Below are 17,114 nucleotides of genomic sequence, written 5' to 3'. Positions count from 1 at the left end.
CACCACAGACTTCGTCAGCTCTTTGTGTTTTCTTAACTATGTACATTGCCTTGATCAATCCAGTAGTATTGGACTATATTATGTCATTTTAAATCAGTTTAGTCTTGTAAGTTGTAGTATATGTTTGTCCTCCAAGTTAAATTATAAACTTCTTGAAGGCAGGGACCACATTTAGCCAGTCATTCAAAAGTATTTAATGTATTTCTATTCAACTAATCTTTTTTCTATGTTCTTCTGGGTATCCAAAGGGATTCAGTGTTACATAAAATATAATCCTTGTTCTCAAAAAATTTATAGTCCACTCCTAGGTTGTAAGCTTCATGTACAATCCCAAGTTATATGTTGTGACCACCAAGTGATACTGTGCTTGCCAGGTTTGCTGCAATACGACAAGGTGAATGTCAGCCACCAATGACACGTGCTAATACTATGACATCAGAGCCCACCGTGTTAGCCATGTAGAAATAGCTATGCCGACATGTCTAACTTTGAAATAGAGCCACGAAATGGAGAATAACTCAGGAGAAATGAGTTGTTAAAAATGTACACTCATACAACAGTGTAACATTTCAGTCAACAACAGACCACATATATGAAGGACTGCATATACACAGGTGGTCCCACATGATTGTAATGCCATATTTTTACTGTACCTCTATGTTTAGATCCTGTCAACCTGAAAGGAAAAGTCCAAGGCAAAATTAAGATAAGTAGAGAGTTTCATTGGGGCTAAGTTTGAGGATTGCAACCCTGAGCGTAGATTCAAGTTGCTCTGCATATACACTCCAATTAGCAGCAGTTACAGGTAGATTTTTAAAGGAAAAGAAGAGGTAGTTCCTAAATTGTTTACCAAGAATTTATGTTAAAATAACACAAGCTAGGCCAGGCGCGGTGGCTCACGCTTGTAATCCCAGCACTTTGGGAGGCCGAGGCGGGCGGATCACGAGGTCAGGAGATCGAGACCACGGTGAAACCCCGTCTCTACTAAAAAATACAAAAAATGAGCCGGGCCTGGTGGCGGGCGCCTGTAGTCCCAGCGACTCGGAGAGGCTGAGGCAGGAGAATGGCGTGAACCCGGGAGGCGGAGCTTGCAGTGAGCCGACATTGCACCACTGCACTCCAGCCTGGGTGATAGAGCGAGACTCGTCTCAAAAAAAATAAATAAATAAAATAACACAAGCTATTAATTGTGTATACATTGTTATTTCTGTCATAAATTCCAGGAACGTGAAGATAATGAGTGAAGCAACTAGTCAGAAACAAAATGCCTTTAAACGATTGTCCCCCAGGCAAGGTGGGGATGTGACTGAAGTCCCTACTCCTGTCTCTCTGGGCCTGATACATTTTGCATGTTTCACGTAGCTCTGACTGCTCTGAGCTATTTTTCTTTTCTCAATACACAAATACCATTGTGTTGCAGTTGCCTCCAGTGTTGAGTACAGTAACATGCTATACAGGTTTGTAGCCTGGGGTCCATAGACTGTCCCATATAGCCTCAGTGTGCAGTAGGCTCTACCATCTAGGTTTGTGTAAGCGCGCTCTGTGATGTTTGCATGAGGACAAAATAGCCTAACGAGGCATTTCTCCGAATGTATCCCTGCTAAGCAACAAGGGACTGTATTTTCATCAGGCAGATGACTGAAATTATGAGATTATTTAGGGAAGTCCTATGAAATGGATGGATAATCTGCAATGCATAGTATGTTCTGTAAAATTCTAGTGTTTATTGTTTATGAAAATGTGTTTAAAAGCTGAATGGGAATTTATCTCACACTTCAGCAGCAAATTTTTGTTCTATCTCTTTTCCAGATTCTGCCTTATAGTCTAGTTATCTGTGAATCAGTCTTATCTCTCCTTTTATACTTTAAACACTTTGAAACAGCTTCATTTTCTTATCTCACACAGTACTTTGTACATGGGAATAGACATTCCAGAAATATTATATTGGATAGTGCCTTTTCTAATACCTACATGTTCAGCTGTTTTTCTTTTCTTCTATGAAGACGGAGAATTGGGCCAGACCTCACTGTGGATTTATCTTAATGGATTAGATATATTTCCAGGAAGTACTATATGAGGTAATATATATTTTCCTATTGACTTTCTTCAGAATTTTTGAAAGCTTATCCCTTTCTCTAGCTATTGAAATTAGCTTAATTTTTTTTTTGTTCATAGGTGAAAGCAGTGTAGGCAACCATTCATTCCCATTATAATTAATGCCTTTAGAAGAGTTTTTCTGCTAATAGAAAAGTTCAAGTATCAAGCCATTAGTGTCAATAATTACATCCCCCTGATCACTATGACCTGGATCATTACATTGATACAAATATGGAAAGGCCTTAGGCCCTCAGGCTGATACCTAAGTATCAGCGCTTGCTATTTCTCCAAGTTTTTTGAGGCTGTACCAAAGAGCACAGACTGATGTAACACTTGCATTGAATTTTGGAGCTGCTTTTGTATAAACTAATTTTTACAGTAAAATACTATATTTGAAAGCAGAATCACAGGCGGTAAGAGTACATTCAAGGTGCACATCAATTCGACATCCTAACTGGTCCTCCTGCTTCCTCCTTTTAATCTAGCAGCCAGAATGATTCTCTAAAAACAAAAGTCAGGTTATGTTCAGAACCTTCCAACAGCTTCCCTTGTCACTCAGGCTAAAAACCAGACTCTGCACTGTGGCCTGCAGGCTGCTGCAGACCTGCCTCCTGCCATGGCTCTACCGTCCTCTGCCTGGCTCTCTGCATGCCTGCCATGCTGGCCTGCCTGCTGCTGTTAGAACACTCTGGCCTCAGGGCCTCTGCTCTTGCTGAATGCTCACTTCCTTGCTTTCTGGTCTTATCCTCTCTCACCTCCCCAGTGAGGCCTTTCCTGACCACCTGTTTGAAATTGTGAACTCCCACCCCTGCACTCTCTGTCCTACTTTGTGCATTATTTTTCCTCCATCGCTCTCATGTACCACAAATTTTACAAATTTGTTATGTTCATTTTCTGCTTTTCCCTCCAAAATGTAAGCTCCCTTGAGAGCAGAGATTTTTGTTTGTTTAGAATAGGGCCTAGCATATCTTAGGCACTCAGAAAGTAATTTATTGAAGTAATTAATGAAAGCCTGGGAGGAGCTCTGATTTCATGGGCCATAGGGAAGATGATCCCAGCGAGTTCCTTAACTTCACATTAGTAGCAAAGGGTGTGTGACAAAGGCAGAGAACAGCTTTGTTGTTTGTCTCTGCTGCCTTCTAAGGAGGAATAGTGCGTATCCAGCCAGCTACTAGGTGTGGCCTTGTGCTATTCAGAAAAAGTGGTGGAGATGTAGACTTGCAGATGCCTAGAAAGAAAGGATTGACTGATTTACATGAGAAAGACAGTTATTTCTGGGAGAAGACAACAGAATGTAGGCAAAAATAGAGATATCCGGGTGAAGCAGCAATAAGCAAGATTTGGGGACGAGGTGTCCAAAGATTTCAAGAAATATTTGCTTTATGTTGCATGATATAATTTTTCTTTCAAATATAGCCTCTTATCAAAGACATTTTTCAAATCTTTTTCAATCAAATGCACAGAGTTCTAGATCTTTAATGTTGCAAAGAGGAAAAAGAAATGTCCATGATATATAATTTTAGTGCATTTAGGAATCCTAAAATTTGCTTCAAAGGAATAATCTAAAAAAGGAATGAATTAGACCCATATTTACGTTGCCATGGTTAAACCTCAAAAACATAATGTTGAGTGAAAAAAAAAGTAAGTTACAGAATATCTAATTCTGTAGATATTCATCCAAAAGTATAATTCATCCAAAAGTCAAAAACATGACTGTCATACAAATATGAAGTGAACATGTATCAAATATTTTGTTTAACATATCAGTGAGGGCAGCAGTAACATATTAAAACAGGTTCAAAGAGATTTTTAAAGATCAGACATATGAAATATATACATATATAGTCAGGAATTATGAAACAAATTTGCTCATAGATGCAAAATTAGTATCTTACAGGACAGTGATAGTAAATATTTGAGGTCATCTTTCCTTGGGGTGGACATTAATTGTATCTTCACCAGATAGAATTCATTTACATTATTATGGATGAGAATCATTTGCATTACTCCCAGTTTTCTACTTAACTTCAGCTTCTACAGAGTTTTTAAATCACCTAGTCAATAGAAAAACAATGTGTATACCTTTACAGAATCAAATAATTCCCAGGGATCGTCTACTGTACAAAGCCCAACAAGCCACTAAAAGGTAACTGTTAATTTCTTTTGTACAGTTTCAAGTCTCTGTTTTTTCTGTTATGTGATACTACTAGTGAAAAGTGGAAGCACACACATCTAGTGTGGTTATACATATAGCATATATATATATGTATATATACTACCATACCAAGAATGAATGGGCAAGCTGCAAGCCCCAGTTCTTTCAGTAGTTGCCTTTTGGGGACTGGAATATGTTATTGGTTTGGACTTCAGAGAGTACATTTTGTTCTCTCCCTAGTTTCTACATCTTTTTTAAAGATTGGAAACAAATAGCACAAGTGATACAGTTGCTTGTTCCAGTGTGGTAGGATTTGTTGGATTATTTTTCTATTTTATTAAAATTTTTGATACCAAAAAAAGTAAGTTTATGAATGTTTCTCTCATCTGTTTCAACCCCTTCATTGTGAAGAAATGGAGACAGAAACCTGCTTAGTTCGTAACATTTATGCAGCATTACCACGTTAGCTAGACAATTTCTGGCTCCTGGTCATGCCCTATTTCTTCCACTTCAGCCTTCTTCTTTAAGAAATATTCCAATGTTCATCTTCTCTTAAGGTGTGAGGAAATAGTTAGCAGATGTTCATGGACAGTAAAGCTTTGGTCTATGATTGGTCTCCTGTGCAAATTTATCAAATTTTCATCAGGACAAAGTAATAATTCTAGCTTTACAGAATTACCGAGGCCCCTCTTACTCAATTCACTATATTATTACTGCCCCTCAATGGTGGTTAGTCTTATGTTTTACTGAATGTTGACCTTTCAAGTCAGCTGTGAATGTAAAAATCGCTGCCTGTTGGGGTTTCCTCTCTTCATTGTTCTTGCCATGGTCAGAAATGATCAGAATTTATGTCTCAAAGTGAATGTAATTTAAAATTAAGTTGGATTTCAGCTACTCAGAGTAATTGGAAAAGGCCACAGCCTGGTGGGCTTCACAGCTTTTAGAGACCTGGTAGGGGATGGCTAACAGGTTCTTCTGCCAGGAGACAAGTGGCAGACCCAGGTGTGAAACTTTTACAGGTCCCACCAAGCCTTTCTTATGGAGCACAGAGCATAAGGACAACTTCTGCAGAACGGAACGGGGTACTTGGAACCAAAAATACATACACCTCCTTCTCCACCTGCCTCCAGCTTAGTAGTCATCTTTGTCCCTCACACTGAGCCAGGCCTGACTTAGATGATGAAATGCATGGCCTCTTTACCTTCCTAGCAAATGGGAGGTGCTGTTAGCAGTAATTAAGAAATTGAGAAGCTCCTTGTGAAACTGTTTTGGCGACAGTAATAGTGAACTCAGGGAGCAGGTGTCGTGCCTTGTTCAGTCCTCATTTCACCTGTCTGAGCAAAAACCATGCAGACAAATAAAACGCTTCCTGGTGGTGACCTCATGTCACTCCAAAGCATCTCCACCCAAGCACCCGTTCAGCTGTGACATTCTTACATGCAGTGTTCTGTCCATGCCTGCTCACCTCGTGCCTCTCAGTGGCAGCCAGTCCTTCTCCCTCAATGGTCCTATCATCAGAACATCTTTTCCCCTTCCCATTCTTCTCAGATTCTGTAGTGAGCAAGGTGCATTTCTTGTGCTGTGTGCCTAAGTTATCTTTCTGTGCCTCATAGTTGCCCCTAGGAGGAGCTTCCCAAGGAGGTACCAGATAAAGGAATGAAGTAAAAATAAATGCTTACTTGTGATCATCAGCTCCTGTCCTAATCCATTGTTTATGCCATTGTCTCAAGTTGTTATATGACTGTCTTCTCAGCCTAAATTCTGAATTTGCAAGTAGTGACTGTGTGCCATTGTGTTAATAGAACAATAGTTGTCACCTTCCAAATTCAGAGAACAAACTGCATCTTATCCACAGGAAAGTAAGTTTTTCCATGTGCTGCTTCAACTGGAGAACTGAGAGAGGGTACTTCGTGGGAGTTGGTTAGTCTCATGTTGGGCTTTCAGATCGGAGCATGGGCATGGTGAATGGCTTCTAGCTGTTGAAAAATGAAGTCAAAAGAATGTATCTGGGGATGGAATAGCTGCAATTTGAGTTCATAACTTTTCTTTAGTTTCATTTTTGCGGTCATGTCCCTGTATCCCTGAGGATGAAAACTGGAGATAACTGTTTACAAGCTCAAATGCTTAGATAAGGGTGAATTATAAAGAAGAGATTTCTGCTACAGGAGAAGTAGTATTCATGTTTAATCTGGTCGGACATCACCTGTTTTTCCCTTGGGTGACTTTGCTTGAAAAAAAAAAAAAAAAAAAAAAAAGCAAGGCAGAATTGACTTAGCTGTGCCGGTGAAAAGGAAGGAGCCTTTAATTTGCCTGAGTGGAGATGTTTCCACTGTTTTATCATTTAATGGATTAAATGAGTAGGTGTGGCCATGAACACCTGGAGAGACTGCCTGACTTGCAGGTGCCATAAACTTCTGCTTTCATGGGCAGGAAAGTGTGTGATACCTGGAGGACAGAGGTCAGCTCAGCATTTTGCACCACTGTTATTATTAATGTGGGCATTGCCAGGTGCTGTGGCAACCTAGGTGGCAGATGCAGTTCCAACCCACTTGAAGTTTTCTTACTGTTGGGGTTAAGTGCAGATTTTAATTCATTTATTGGGAATCAGGTACTTAGAGTATTAAGATTAGGTGACTGTCAGATATCCCAGACGCAGGTGATACTGAGATTGGATGACCCTTCCTTCCTGTACCTGGGAAAGGTTTTCTACAGAATATCTCAGTAGGGTCCTAGGATTTTAAAAGTATTTAGATATATATATATATGTATATATATATATCAAGATACAGGTATTTGGGAATGAAATGCAGTGTAAAGTGTCCCTCTACCCTTGAAAATTTTAGCAACAAATTCATTCGTAAGGCTAAGACCCCATTTCATAAGTATAGAGATTTATTTCATGTACATATGGAAATATATCAGCCTATATTATATAAACACTGGCTTTGCTACTTTGGGATCATTTGATGTTTAAAAGCTTTCTATTTCATTATTGAGAGAGATTCCAGAAAGTTCCAAGTCTGTTGTGATTTTAATATCATCTCTAGCTTCATGTTGAAAGGAAAAAAGATTAGAGGAGACACTTTCAGTGATGAATTATGCTTTGATTATTCATGGCATTTGTCAATAAGATATACCTTCGATAATTTGTTTTGTGTAACATACTACCCATACCTTAAATATGGTAAAGTGTTCAAATTCTGAGGTAATTTGTTTTTAACTTCTCTTCTTGTAACTTGCTCATGTATTCATAGATGAAGTAGCCTGTTTTCTTTCACTCTACGTTGCATTCATAATGAATCATCTATTTATAAAGATTAGAAGTCTGTATAGAGGAGTAGACACACCCAGGATGACTGTAATGTAAATCTGTTTGTATATTGACCAAACAAGTATATTTTATTTGGGGGTTTTATTTGGACATTTCTTTTTGAGATTTTTTTTGAATCACGTTTTTGAAATCACTTTTCTACCCCTTTTTGATAGACTTTAAATAACTAATGCAATCGTGAGGGTTTGTTGTTCATGTTTTCATTTTTTAAAAAATCTAAATTGTTCACTGTTTTGCCTGTTGTGGTAGTGTATGTACCTTAGTATGTATGGTAGTGTACGTTTCTTAGAAATTTTTAAAGTTTTTCTTAAATAACATTTTCTAAATTTAGTTTTAAGTATATCAGCCTATTTCGCTGATATAACTGGTTAAGATATTTATTAGATTATTTGCATTGATACACATTTATGAATTTTATTTATACATATAAACAATAAATATGTTGAAAAGATCTTTATGCATGATGTAGATCAAATGCTAAACACGAAAAAATGTAGCCATTTTTATAATAACCTGAATTTCAGTTAATTTGCTGAAAGAAGTTCGCTGACATTTCTGGGACATAAATCTGTCATTTATAATTTCTTCTATTACCATCAGCAAGTTAATATATTTAATATTTCTGTATTGGAATGAAAGGAGACATTAATTTGAATTAACAGTGAATACATTATACAGTATCTTTTAAAACCAATCAGACTGATTTAATGATTGTGAATTTAATAGGTTGAATACATACATTTCTTGATAGATGAGTTGATAATATCTAACCCACCTTCATAATTAAATATCAAAACTCTATTCTTATTAACAACTGCTTTAAGGCTGAGTAAACATGATCTTAATTAAACTCACAGATAATACTAGGGGATGCTGATTGCTGCACTAAGGAAAATAAAGTGATGCAGCCTGACCTTAAGAAATTATAAATATGGGACTGTTGACAAATGATAATAAGCAGCAAACATCTAAGAGAAGATAACTCCCAAGTCTGTATTGCTGAAAGAAATTGGGTTTGGTTTCGAAATGTATTATTTGAATATTTAGAAATGTTATCTCACTGTACCTAAATTAGAAGTCCAGTGAAAATTCCTGTTTCAGGAATCTGGTATAACAGAGGTCTGTCCTGCACTAGGAAGGCATTGCAATAAACTCCTAATGGTGGTTGAGGGCAGCACAGTGTAGGAGGATAGAAGCACAGAGCCCTCAGCCTTGTTATAGGTGAATTAAATGAGGTAACTTGCTGGGTTTTATCATCCTCCTCTGACTACTCTATTGCTAATAGAGAATGAAGTGCCAGTCTATTTTGAAGAAAAGCAAATGAAAATAAGATAATATCCACTTCACCCATCCTCCAGTTTTGTATTTGTCTTATTCTTTAAGGCTTGTGAAAGTTACTTTGAAATCAGATTAGCCATTTTATAACTTCCTACTAGCAGAAACAGGAACAAATTGTTGCCCTGTGCCCATGTGTACTAATTTATTTCTACACTCTGGGTACTCAGGATAAAACCAGTAGCTAGCATGCTTGTGAAAGAGGACCATCACTATTATTTTAATACACTGGGATATGATTTTATGATTCCAGAACATTTACCTTAATAAAGAATTTGTGAATGCCATATACAAGATGAAAAAGTGAATGAATGGTGAGATACATTTATCTTAGGCATCAGCTATTCTATTGACAAAAGACACAAATAAGAACTTTGTCTAAATAATTAGATTTTTAATTAGTGCATCATTATAAGATTAATGTCATTGCGCTTCATTGCGTGTAATTTTGTATTAGAAATTTTGTGTCAACAAAGATGCTACCTGTGGTTTGCTGATTTGAATCCTTAATTTATCACTTGTGTGTATGGCATGTTACATATTTGCAGTCAAGCGCTGGAAGAAGGCATTTGATTATTGCTCCACTGGTGGTGAGGAATATTGATGGTGTTGTGCTATATGAATACATAATATTTTCTAATGTTCAAAAGGCAGCCACCCCTCAAATATTAGTGAATGCATAATTGTAATAATTTTAACAATAACACGAGCATATAGGTTTCTCAACCTGGTCCATGTCTACCTGGAACATGCTTGAACATTATTGATGCTATATTCTTTTTAAACTTTGTTTTTTCTTTCCTTTTGATAGTTGCCGAACAAGCAACCGGAAAAGCTTAATAGGCAATGGACAGTCACCAGCATTGCCTCGACCACACTCACCTCTCTCTGCTCATGCAGGTAATTGGTTACCATTTCTTGAGTTTTGTTTTATTTCTTTATTTGTTGGTTTTTTAAAATAATTAATGCATTTTGATATTCGGTATGTCTTCACATGTTATCTTTGTTTTCCTGTTGTTTTATGCCTAAGTTGTTCTTTGCGATATGTTAGCCCAAATCTTATCCTCTCTGTTTAAGTGTTTGGACTCTAAAATACAGAATTCCTTTTTATATGGGGTCCCTTTTTAATTATTTCTTTCTCCATTTCTAAATGCCTGGATGATACGACACATGGTTTCCATGTTAGGAATATCCTTGGGAAGTGTAAACATGATAACTCATATGAAAAGTACTAATGTTAAGAACTGTTCAGCATATTTCTCCCTAAAATTGAACCTGTCTTATATATTGTGATGGTCATTTTAGGGACAAGGAAGATTTAAGAGAAAGCCTTTGGCCTCAAGTACTTTATAGAATTATAAGGAAGGCTAGAGCAGTACTGTAAAAACTAGACAATGAAAACTGCTTTATATGCTGGGTTTTTTTTTTTTTTTCAAAGTTCTATCCATGGTGATGCAAAGAAGAGAAGGGTTAATTCCAATAAAGAAAGTCTGGAAGAGTTTAAAGAAGCCATTTGCCCAAGATGTTGAAAGATGAGCAAGACTTTGTTGGCTGGTAGAGATGGAGTGAGAGAAAGGGAATTCTCAGTGTATGGCTAGAGTGTGGGATGTGTGTACTTCATTAAGAGAACATAAGGATGGAAAGGCAGAGGAAGGTCAGGAAGTGGGAGGAAGTTTGACTTTGAAGCCCTTTCAAGGGTTTTGAGGAGGATCTGTGTTATAGGAAGCTATCTTCAGGATTGTGAAGGATAAAGGTCAGAAGAATGAGCTCTTAGCCCTACTTCACTGTACTCTTGTGAAAACTCTAATTTGATACTCATGTGTTCTCAGATGATCTTGACCTTAAATGCAGGGCTACCACTCTCACCCAGAAAGCAGTTCGTAGGCTCAAGGGGCCTTTCAAGTTGAGATTGGGAGTTGTCTGTTATATTACTGGGGAGAAGAAGGGAGAGAAAAGTAGTTGCTCCTTTGGAGTGAAATTTTATTTTCTCTGTAGAAATAATTAAAGGGATTGAAGGTGGTAAAGTAAAAAGGTAAAAGATAGATAAAATTATGACACTGTAAAAAGACCACTAACATCTAGAAAGGCCTCTCCCAGGTAAAACCTTAGAGTTGGAGAAGCTCTTACACAGATGAAGACAAGTTCTAGACCACTCATAGCAGCATCATCTGTAATAGCTAAACATTTGAAGTAACCTAACGATCTATCGCTTGGAAAATGGATAAATGAATTGTGGCATAGTTATATCCAAAACACACTGTGCACATAGAAAACAAGTGAACACTACTCAGATTTGTGTGGATGAAACTCAAATATATTGTTGGACAACAAAAGCGAGTCACAAAAGAATATTATGTAAGCCTTTCACATAAAGTTAACATGCTACATACAATATTTTGTTTAGGGATATATATGTGTACATGATGTATATTATATATCCTATAATATGATTATATTCTATATATTCACTGTATTATATTTTATATATTTTTATAATATAAGAGCCTAAAGCAAAACATGGTAATGTTAAAGACTGATTTCATGATAGTAGTTACCTCTGAGAGGGCATGAGACGGATATAATTAGGGAACGGGTGTAAGCAGTGGTAACATTATATTTCCAAGGCTATGTGATGAGGATATATTACTTCATTACTTCTATTACTACCATTTCTGTTTTTGAGATTGATATTACACCACTGTCATTAAAATCCTACAGAGGGTCAGACAGTGCCAGATACCTTACTTGGGACATTACTCTAGCACCCAGCACAGTGCACAGCAGTGTATGCTAGATGCTAAGTGAATGGTGGATTCTGTTTTTTAGTATATAATTCTGTGATTTAAATATTTTAATCTCGCTCCTCTTTATAGTATTTATAGCAATTTCACCATCATTTATGTGCCTGTTGATTCGTCTTTTATAGCTGTGATTTTCTCAACTTCTAATATTGAGAAGACAGAACATGTGGTTAAGACTTTAATGATCCTTTTAATTATTTTTCTTTTCTTTCATAGACTTAGCTTAAGTTCTTTCTCCTTCAACATTAATTTAGAATTTAATCAGAGGAATGGGCAGAGGGAAGCCTGTCATTCAGGTTCTAAGAGTGTTTTGTTTTTGTTTTTGAGACAAAATCTACCTCTGTTGCTCAGGCTGGAGTGCAGTGGCACGATCTCAGCTAACTTTAACTTCTGCCTCCCAGGTTCAAGAGATTCTCGTGCCTCAGCCTCTCGAGTAGCTGGCATTATAGGCCATGCTACCATGCCTGGCTAATTTTTTTTTTTTTTTTTTTTTTTTTGTATTTTTAGTAGGGAGAAGATTTCGCCCTGTTGGCCAGGCTGGTCTCAAACTCCTGTGCTCAAGCATTCCTCCCGCCTCAGCCACCCAAAGTGCTGGGATCATAGGCATGAGCCACCGCACCGCACCCAGCACTGTTTTTCTTTATGTTATGGAGCCAACATGTTGTTGTTCTCTCAGAGGCAGTGGAAGCCTGTCAGACTTTCTGTGAGAAGTGGCATTTGTTACTGTCTGGTAGATTCCTATTTCTGTATAAAAAGAAGAAAAACATGTGAATACGATGCAGGACCAGGCCTCACATCCTGATAACATGCAGTGCCTCTTCACCGGCCGTGCCTTTTGCCTCACCCTTTCTGTTGCTACGTTCTCTATCCTGCATTGGACACAGAGTGTCAGGCGAGGTTTTCTAGGCATCTTCATCAAAACGAGAAGGAAAAACCTCCATCTCTCAGCACTTATTAACCTAAAAGATAAAGTTGCACTTTCTACTTTTCTTAGGTGGGGATTACAAGAGCCCCGCCAGTCATCACGGACACATCGTTTGTACCTATCAAATGTATCAGTAGGGATGGGGACATTAATTTGTGTAGGGATGGGGACATTAATTTGTGTAGGGATGGGGACATTAATTTGTGTAGGGGTGTTAGCAGTGCTCTGGGGAGAAAGAGATATTGGCATACACAGTGGTCTGGAGCACGTCTTCACAAAATAGTGTTTGTGGGGAGCCAGAGATTCCTAAAAGAACAGTGAATAGGACAGTCTCATTAAAAAAAATAATAAAAATAAAAAAAAGGAAGGGAAGAAAAGAAAAGAAGGCATAGAAAATCACAGGCTCTTATGTCTAGGAAGATTCTAAGCATGAAAAATAATCCAGAAGTCCCAAAGGGAAAAGACTAGTGTACCTCTCTTACAATGAAAATTTCTGTATCAAAAACAAACTCAAAAGAAATCAAAGTATGAAAAATGTTTGTGCCCATGACTGATTGCCAGTTTACATGAAGAAATTGTGTAAATTGATATGAAATGGTGAATACACCCATAGAAAAATGGGCAAAAGGTGCAAATAGCATGACATAAGGAAAAAATAGCCAACAAAACATGAAATGATATGTCATTGCAATTATAAAAAAAAAAGTGCCCAGGCACAGTGGTCACACTTGTGATTGCAGCACTGTGGGAGACTGAGGCAGGAGGATTGCCTGAGCCCAGGAGTTTGAGCCTAGATGACATAGTGAGACCTCATCTCTACAAAATTTCTAAAAATTACCCAGGCATGGTGGCACATGCCTGTGGTCCCAGCTACTCAGGAGGCTGAGGTGGGAGGATCGCCTGAGCTGGGAAGGTCTAGGCTGCAGTGAGCTATAATGGTGCCACTGAACTCCACCATGGGTGAAGGAGATAGTATCATTCACCTAGCATGGGGTCAAAAACCTTTTTTAATTGATAAAATTCAGTGATAGCAAAGATATGGGAAAGCGGTCCCTTTCCCATGATCTAAGGGTTGATGTGAATTAGTGTAACCATTTTGGTTAGAGGTTTTCAGTATTGGTGAATATTTCAAATGTGTTTACCCTTTTGCCCAGCAAATTAATGTAAAGGAAATTATCTTACTGATAGTCTCATAAAATAACAGAAAATTATAAGTATAGCATGGCTTTTGTACCTAGCAAATGGAAAGGTACCAGTTTTTTATTTAAATTTTTCTTCAGTAATGGATTAGTTAAGTAAATAATGATTCAGGGGTATAACCCAGCATTACATAGTTGTTACAAAGAACAAGGTGGGCTTTTTATGTGCTGGTATTGGAAGGATACACAAGATACATTGTTAGGTGAAAACATTGCATGTTGTCATTTCATGTGCATCTGTGTTTTAGAGTGTGTATACACAGATGAAAGCACACTTGTATATTCATGCATAGTCATAGAAATTTGTGGAAAAGGAAAGGAGAAACTGTTAATTGTTTAGGGAATAAGAAAGTAAGGAAATTAGCACATAGTGCCTTTCTAATAAAAAGAAGGCTCTAAAAATAAAACCCATAAGAAAACAATATAATATCTGCAGTAGTTTTCTATTGCTGAGTAACAAATTACTCATAATTTACTGTTTTAAACAACATGCATTTATTAATCTTACAGTTCTTCAGGGCAGAAGTCTGGGCAGGCTCACCTGGGTTCTCTGCTCAGGGTATTATGAGGCCAAAATCAAGGTGTTGGTTGAGCTAGGCTCTTACCTGGAGGCTGGGAAAGAACTCACTTCCAAGCCCACGCAGGTGTGGACAGATTTAGGTCATTGCCTTTGTAGGACTGAGTTCCCTGCTTCACGCTGGCTATCAGCAAGGAGCTGCTTTTCAGCTCCTAGAAGCTGGCTGCCCTCTGAGCTCTTGTAGCCAGCAGAGGCACATCCGGTCATTCTCATACTTCAAATCTGACTGCTCCTCCTTCCATCAACCAGAGAAAACTCTTGCTTTTAAAAGGCTCACTTGGTTGGGTGAGGCCCCACTCAGATAGTCTCTATACTTGAAGGTCAGCTGACTTGGGACAATTACAGCTAAAAAAATCTCTTCATGGTAGTATTCATTTTTTGTTGAATAACTAGGGGACTGGAATTTTGAGGAGACCATGGTTAGAATTCTGCCTACCACAGTAACACTTCATATTGTGTTTTGATTTAAATGAGTAAAAGAAGGAGCTCTAAGAGTGATACTTAAGAGGATGAGCCACAGAGGAAGAGGAGATAAAAACTGAGACACAGTGACTCCAGGCTGTTAAAGTGCTTAGGTAGCAAATGTAACCCTGTTGGCCAAAATACCTATTTTCTGTGTCTTCAAAAGTTGTTTTACTGTGAATTTGCAGGTGGCTACTTTGATGTATTTTTAAAAGGGTTTCTGTAAGGAAGGATGGAAAGGAGTTTCACTTTCTGTTGGGCAATTTTAAGAGTTATTAAAGATAGGAAATATCCCTAAATCTCTGTCTATGTGTATATATAGATTTAGATTACAAAGAGACTTCATTTCTTAAGGGTTAGTCACCACTGTATTTATGCAGCTGTGTTCTGCTTGTTTCGGGTGGGCACATGGGGTTTGGGCAACAAAACAAAACATCCCGAATCCCACTCTTCAAAATGAATCACATGAACATTTTAACGCACATCACTTCATTATCTGCTCTTCCTCCCACCCCACAACCACCCATGGGGCTTTGACTTAACAAATAAAACTCAGCTTGAAACTTAGAGGATTTCCAAGGAGAAACTATATGACATCATGTACATTTTTAAACATAATATCTTCATTATTTCGGAAAACTCTGAAGGACCTTTCTCCTTTTGATTTCTTTTAGAGTCTCTTTTTGAGCCATACATGAGAATTGTTTGCACCTTGCTCACTTTGCACTTCAGCTGTATCAGTTCCACTCCCCTCAATCTTGCAACTCGTTCATTAGATGAGATACTAAATTGGACGGTGGTAAAGTCAATGGTTTTATAAACAGGCATGTTAAGGCAAATAATTGAAAGTTAATAGTCTGGCAATAAGATGGAGATAGGGAAAAATAAACAAGGCAGACTAATGAATTCAGAGAAGACAGTCTGGGGTAGAACAGGGTAAGTAGATATTCCATTGTGCCAGAGATACTCCTGGGAGTATCACAATTTTTTTTTTTTTTTTTGAAACAGTCTCGCTCTGTCGCCCAGGCTGGAGTGCAGTGCCGCGATCTCCGCTCACTGTAAGCTCCGCCTCCCAGGTTCACACCATTCTCCTGCCTCAGCTTCCCGAGTAACTGGGACTACAGGCGCCCGCCACCACGCCTCGCTAATTTTTTATATTTTTAGTAGAGACGGGGTTTCACCGTGTTACCCAGGATGGTCTCGATCTCCGGACCTCGTGATCCACCCGACTCAGCCTCCCAAAGTGGAGAGTATCACTATTATAACCCAGTGCCATCCTTGATATCAGCATGAAACTTTGTAATATTCTACAGCTCCAGGACTTTAACCTTGGAAGATGTGTAGTTGGGCCATAAGGGATTTAGTAAAACCTGAAATTTTGGCACATAATGCCAACCAAGCACTTATCTGTTTACTAATATGCATATGACTGGTGGCGGGCGCCTGTAGTCCCAGCTACTCGGAGAGGCTGAGGCAGGAGAATGGCGTGAACCTGGGAGGCGGAGCTTGCAGTGAGCCGAGATTGCGCCACTGCACTCCAGCCTGGGCGACAGAGCGAGACTCCGTCTCAAAAAAAAAAAAAATGTCAAGAGAGTTTATAGGCTATGTTGTCATGACTCTAATCTTCAAGGCTTGTTTGCTTTAGAAGCGTGAGTTTCTGACTATAACAGTAAAGCTAATAGTTTGTAAGAAATACGAGAAATCATCTGGGAAATATAAATCCTCTATCAACCCATTACTCGGAGATAACGCCTATTACCAGTTTATTGTATCTCTTCAGTCTTTTTCCCTGTATGTGCTCTGTGTGTGTGTGTGTCCATCTGAACATGTGACTGAAATGCCTGTGCTGAAACTTTTATTCCCCCCTTATCACCACCGAATAGTACAGTGTTGAATAGTCCATCAATACAAGCCAAACATAATATCTTAGTATTTGTAATGTACATATTTTATTTCTATGGGATTTAGACATTTTCCATACTCATTAACCATTTGTATCTCCTTTTAATATTTACCTTTATTTTTATCCTTGGTCCCTCTCTTTTGTTTAACTTTTATTTTATTGGCTTATAAGAAGTGAGAACTGATATTAATCTTTTATAATCTCACCAGTATCCTTTTTCAGTTTGCCATTTCCCTTTTTATAACAGTGAGTTGTTTTTTTTTTTACTAATAGAAGTTTTTATTTTTCATTTTGTGCATGTGTGTGTGGTCCAATCTGTCAGTTTTTTT

General features: G+C 38.0%; 1 protein-coding gene across 11 annotated transcripts in view; it reads left to right on the top strand.

Moving 5' to 3' along the window:
• The window catches only part of MAST4 (microtubule associated serine/threonine kinase family member 4), a 581,240-nt gene that overhangs the window by 456,102 nt on the left and 108,024 nt on the right, over nucleotides 1–17,114 (top strand). For all 11 annotated transcript variants that reach the window (XM_055251510.2, XM_055251508.2, XM_055251507.2 and 8 more), the window contains one exon: nucleotides 9,730–9,818. In XM_055251510.2, the coding sequence (XP_055107485.2) occupies nucleotides 9,730–9,818 (89 nt within the window). The remainder of the gene's footprint in view (nucleotides 1–9,729; nucleotides 9,819–17,114) is intronic.

Source organism: Symphalangus syndactylus, chromosome 18 (assembly GCF_028878055.3).
Source record: "Symphalangus syndactylus isolate Jambi chromosome 18, NHGRI_mSymSyn1-v2.1_pri, whole genome shotgun sequence".
In the NCBI taxonomy this organism is placed as follows: Eukaryota; Metazoa; Chordata; class Mammalia; order Primates; family Hylobatidae; genus Symphalangus; species Symphalangus syndactylus.
This window is presented reverse-complemented; position numbering and strand designations above follow the sequence as displayed.